Source organism: Belonocnema kinseyi, chromosome 6 (assembly GCF_010883055.1).
Source record: "Belonocnema kinseyi isolate 2016_QV_RU_SX_M_011 chromosome 6, B_treatae_v1, whole genome shotgun sequence".
Taxonomy (NCBI): Eukaryota; Metazoa; Arthropoda; class Insecta; order Hymenoptera; family Cynipidae; genus Belonocnema; species Belonocnema kinseyi.
Genome location: NC_046662.1, coordinates 102,868,407 through 102,873,733, shown reverse-complemented (window position 1 = coordinate 102,873,733; position 5,327 = coordinate 102,868,407). Strand labels below are relative to the sequence as shown.

The 5,327-nt window shown below is 32.8% G+C and overlaps 1 protein-coding gene across 1 annotated transcript; it reads left to right on the top strand.

Annotated features, from left to right (window-relative positions):
• Nucleotides 1-2,540: 2,540 nt before the first annotated feature.
• On the top strand, nucleotides 2,541-4,735 carry LOC117175524. The gene is made up of 4 exons (XM_033365231.1): nucleotides 2,541-2,614; nucleotides 4,027-4,171; nucleotides 4,283-4,472; nucleotides 4,532-4,735. The coding sequence occupies exons 1-4, from the start codon at nucleotides 2,541-2,543 to the stop codon at nucleotides 4,630-4,632; spliced, it is 510 nt and encodes a 169-aa protein (XP_033221122.1). The 3' UTR covers nucleotides 4,633-4,735.
• The last annotated feature ends 592 nt before the right edge of the window (nucleotides 4,736-5,327 follow it).

Sequence of the window (5,327 nt, the reverse complement as noted above, 5' to 3'; positions counted from 1 at the left end):
AAGCATGCATCTTAAGTCTTCCGTTCCGCGACTGTACATCTCACGCCGTCAAGGGGGTCGCGGAATATTGAGCCTTGAATGTCTTCACAACAGGATTATTCTCATCAAATTGATAATTGCTTTAGATATACTTAGATTTCAACAACATATACAGGGTGTCTAAAAAGTCCCGAGACGGTTAGATATTTCCTCGGGTAAAATATTTCTGAAAAAAGTGAAGGTCACTCCTAAAGTAAATTTCAACGAGGAATTCAATAGTGACCCTCATTTCGACCTTGAAGTTAACCTGGATGGCTTTTTGAAAGTCTACTTTGTTTTTTTAAATGGAAACCCCGTTTTTTTACATCTGCAATCGATACAGCGAAAAATTCTAGGTTCAGGTACGTACCCAAGTCATAGGTCAATTGTAACGGTCAAGGTCAGTTAGAGGTTATTTGAAATTAACAAAGTTTTCCAAGAGGTCTGTGTAATTCCTGAAGTAAATTTCAACGAGAAATTCATTGGTGATCTCTTTATTTACCTTGGTTACAGCGTTTTGAATATTGTAAAATCATGAGGAAATTTTTCATTAAAAATTCCACGTGTTCTGGTGAGAGTTATGTTCCGCCCCGAAGAGTTATACAGTCCTATAACGTTTTTCTGTACCTAAGTCAATACCTAAGGCGATACCATAAGTCGCACTTTTAGTAATGGAGAAGGGTTAAATCCTGTCTCAAAATCAACAATTGAAAGAACTGTAAAGTGCTTTATAAATCATGGATCTATCAAGGACCTTCAGAGAACTATTCGGCCAAAATCTGCAGGATCTGAGGAGATGCAGATGGACATAGCTCAAGCATTTGTTGAAAACCCAAACCTTAGTTTACGTCGAGCTATTGATGAGCGTGACGTTGCTCCTGAGACAGAGCGAAATATTTTAAAAAGCATTAATTTCCATCCTTACAAAGTTCATCTGGCACAAGAGCTCAATTAAGACAATTCTGATCGTCGGGTTGAATTTTGTGAAATTATGATGGACAGACTTGATAGAGATCCTCTTTTCTTGTACAATACAGTATTTTCAGATGAACCGACTTTCACTTTAAAAGGTGAAGTTAACAGGCAAAATTGTAGATATTGGTCCGACACAAATCCTGATTGGATGTTGGAGAGTCACACACAATATCCACAAAAGATTAATGTTTGGGCCGGTATCTTGAATGATACATCGATAGGTCCTTTCTTCATCGATGGTAATCTCAACGCCCGGGCATATGAAGAGCTTCTCAGAAACCAAATTATACCTAGAATAAGGGAGACTACAGGCGATAATTTTCAAAATATTTGGTTTCAGCAAGACGGAACAGCGGCTCATTGCGGTAGGGAGGTTCGACCATATTTGGTGAAATCGAGTTGCCTGCTAGATCTCCTGATCTGACGCCTCACGACCATTTTCTTTGGGGTTATTTAAAGAGCAAAGTATACTCAACGCAACCGCAAAGCTTAGACGAATTTCAGAATCGAATTCTGCAACAGGCTACTTTGATTGATAGGGAGATGATTTGTTATGCTGCAACTCATTTTTACAATCGCATAGCTTTTTGTCAAGAAGCTCAAGGTTTTCAGTTCGAACATCTTCACTGAAGCGTGAGAGGCAAGGGGACTCACGCTAATCAAGCCCCCCGAAACGTGAGAGGCAAGGGGACCCACGCTAATAAAGCACCCCAAAGGGAACAGAATTTACTACGTCCACATCGTTGTTCCTGGGTAATGCTAAACGCAAACGTAAACTACTTAGAGAAAACCTTGAAAAAACCTTGAACATCATCACAAAGATCAATACAGATCTCACTAATGAATTTCTCGTTGAAATTTACTTCACAAATTGTACTGACCTCTTGGAAAACTTTTTAATTTCAAATAACCTCTAACGAACCTTGAACGTTACAATTGACCTATGACTAGGGACGTACCTGAACGTAGAATTTTCCGCTCTACCGATTGAAGATGTAAAAAAGGGGGGGGGGGTTTCCGTTAAAAAAAACAAAGTTGACCTTCAAGAAGCCATGGAGGTCAACTTCAAGGTCAAAATTAACGTCACCATTGAATTCCTCGTTGAAATTTACTTCAGGAATGACCTTCACTTTTTTGAAAAATATTTTACCTGAGGAAATATCCAACCGTGCCGGGACTTTTTAGACGCCCTGTATAAAGTATCATACGTTATATAAATACTTTTGACATGATGATGGTAATAAATAATATATGAGCTATTAAGGAGGCAATAATTTCGCGATTCGGATAATAATATATATTCTCATAAAGATTTCAAGTATTCAAGCGACAAATGGCGCGCGCCAGCATTGTCTTTTTATAAGTACTATCGATTGAATGAAACCGATATCGATGAGAATGCTAACAGTGCCACAAATTTCAAAATGAGAATGCTAACAGTGCTATCAATTTGAAAGCGAGTGCGCAGAATTTTTCTGTTCAAGAAGAAGAATAAAAAGAAGGCTTAAAAAAAAATTCAAGGTCATCGTCGCGATTCGGATAATAAAATGGATTCTCATAAAGATTTAAAGTATTCAAACGACAAGTACATAGATTCTATCCAAATAGGCGATAAACACGTGTAAGAATTCCTTATTTTCCGCATGTTAGCATCCTAACCTTGAATTTTAATGTTTTTTATGTAAAAATAATAGAATAGCATTATAATAATAGAATAGTGAAAATAATAGAACAATTTATTAAAAGAATAGAATATTAATGAAATAAAAGAATAATTAACAAGTTAATTCTGGTTTCTTGGTATTCCCCAGTTTTCATTGAATGAAATTTCAAACTGAGTAGCAAAGTTCTTAACATCTTAACGTCATTAGGCACTTGACTTTGTCCGTGGCAGATGATGAAAAACCGGGTTACAAGCAACCCGTAATTAATTTCGACAACAACAGAGTAGCGTTATAATAATAGAATAGTAGAATATCATTTAGAAAATCAACTGGTTGAAGATCAATTGAGGGTTATATACAATATTTTACAACCAATACATCATAAATTCTATGTAAATAAATATCATTGTTTTGAAATTGAATTATCATAGTTTCATCTTCTCCAAGGATATAGAATAATAGAATAACATTTAGAAATTCAACTGTTCAAAGGTCAATTAAGGGTTATAAACAATATATTGCTACAATAAATGTAACATAAATTTTATTGATTTGACATTAAATTATCAGATTTGCATTTTCTCCAAGGATATGCATTTTTTCAAATAGAATAGTGGAATAACATTTAGAAAATCAACTGGTTAAAGAACAATTAACGGTTATGTATAATAGTTTACAACTAATATATCATAAACTCTATGTATATAAATATCATCGTTTTGTAATAGAATTATCATACTTTCATCTTCTTCAAAGATATGCACTTTTTCAATAAATTTGTAAGAACCCTGAATAATTATGTGTGTTTTCTACATTTTTTATTTGTATATATATATAATTAAAAAGTTACAGAAGGCTGGACAACAAAAGAATAGCGTTATAAAACACTGAAAAAAATGGTTAGTTGGACCAGCTATTTAGTTTGTAATATATGGTACTGCTGCTTTATCAGTTGGGACAACCATTTATCACTTGCTGGTACTAACTGTATAGTGACTGCAAATAATGTAATTGTTGTACCCACTAATAAAATAGCAGCATTAACTAATAAAATAGCAGTACGATATCTTACTAACTGTATAGTTGACTCAACTAACCATTTTTTCATATACTAATAGAAATCATATAAATAAAACATAAATTTTATGCACATAAATATTATTGATTTGAAATTTAACTATCATATTTTTATTTTCTCCAAAAATATGCATTGTTTTGATGAATTCGTGAGAATCCTTAAGAAGTATGTGTGTTTTCTAAATTTTTTATGGATTCTGAATAGATGTTTATTTTTATCATTAAAATATACATTAAATTAGATAGTTACAAAAGAATATTAAAAATGCATTCTAAAATATATAAATTACAGCCAAATACTCGCTCGTGTTGGGCCGGTTGAAGCTCCTAAAAAAGTAACGTTAAAGGACGGCAAAGAAAAGTTTGTCGTCAAGTTTATGCTGATGACTGACTCTCGGAGCATTCGATGCTCTGCTTGGGATTCCGAAGTGGAAAAGGTTAGCAAAGAGCTTAGTCGAGTCCAGGCAAAACTAACTGCGGGATATGAAGAATTTCATTCTGAAATATGATTGATGAAAGAACTCAATTTTGATGTCTATTTATTACAGATCGTCAAAATAAAGTCAATGTGGGCTTCGAGAGGAGATCCGAGATTTAATTCGGGTAACGTAGGCTTCATTTTGTATTTGAAGTCATCTTCGGTCATCACCCGCATCGATTCTGGGAGATTGTTATCCGGTGAAATTCAGCCGACGTCTGTTGATCTTTGCGACATTTTTACTGTCGAATGGCCCATTTGTAAGTATAACGTCCTAAAAATTTGAAGTTGATCTATCGATTCACAATTTTCTTTTCAGCTACCATGGAATATTTGATGGACGAATTTCAAATCGTGATTCAGAAGAGCCCGCCCTATGCGTATATGACCTTCAAACTGAGCAACGTATATATTTTATAATAATACCAAAAATCATGATCATAATAATTTATATTCAGCAAAGAAATCAATTGAAGTTTGTCAAAATTCGAACAAAACAATAAACTGATAAATTTCAAATCAACAAATTGGTCAAACGTTAATTTAAGAACGTAAACATAGTTTGCATTACATAAAATCTATCTTATATGAGGAAGCTAAAGTTTTTATACAAAAGAAAAAATCTGAAATGAAATCTGAATTAATAATTTTATTTTTGGAGCATAAATTGACAAAATTAAACCAAACTTTACATAAGAATTTACAAAATGGTAAAACTTTGAATTTAGAATGTAAAAGTAATTTATGGTAAATAAAATCTATCTCAGATGAAAAAACACAATTGATTATACAAAGCATAACATCTGAAATAAAATGTGAATAAAGAGTTTTATTTTGAAAATATAAATTGAGAAAATTCAAACAAAATTTAAGTTAAAATAAATTTAAAACAATTTTTCCAGCTTCAATAGCGTAAAAGAAGTAAGATCTCGAAAAATATCTGCATTGCATTCATGTACACAAATTTGAAAAAATGTAATAATTTCCTGAATTTTGACTGTTCAGATAGTTTGAACAAGTAAAAAATTGAACAAAATAAACAAATGTCTGAAATTTTGGAAACGTGCAAAATTTGGAGAATCAATTCGTAACAAATCGTAGAATCAATTAAATAA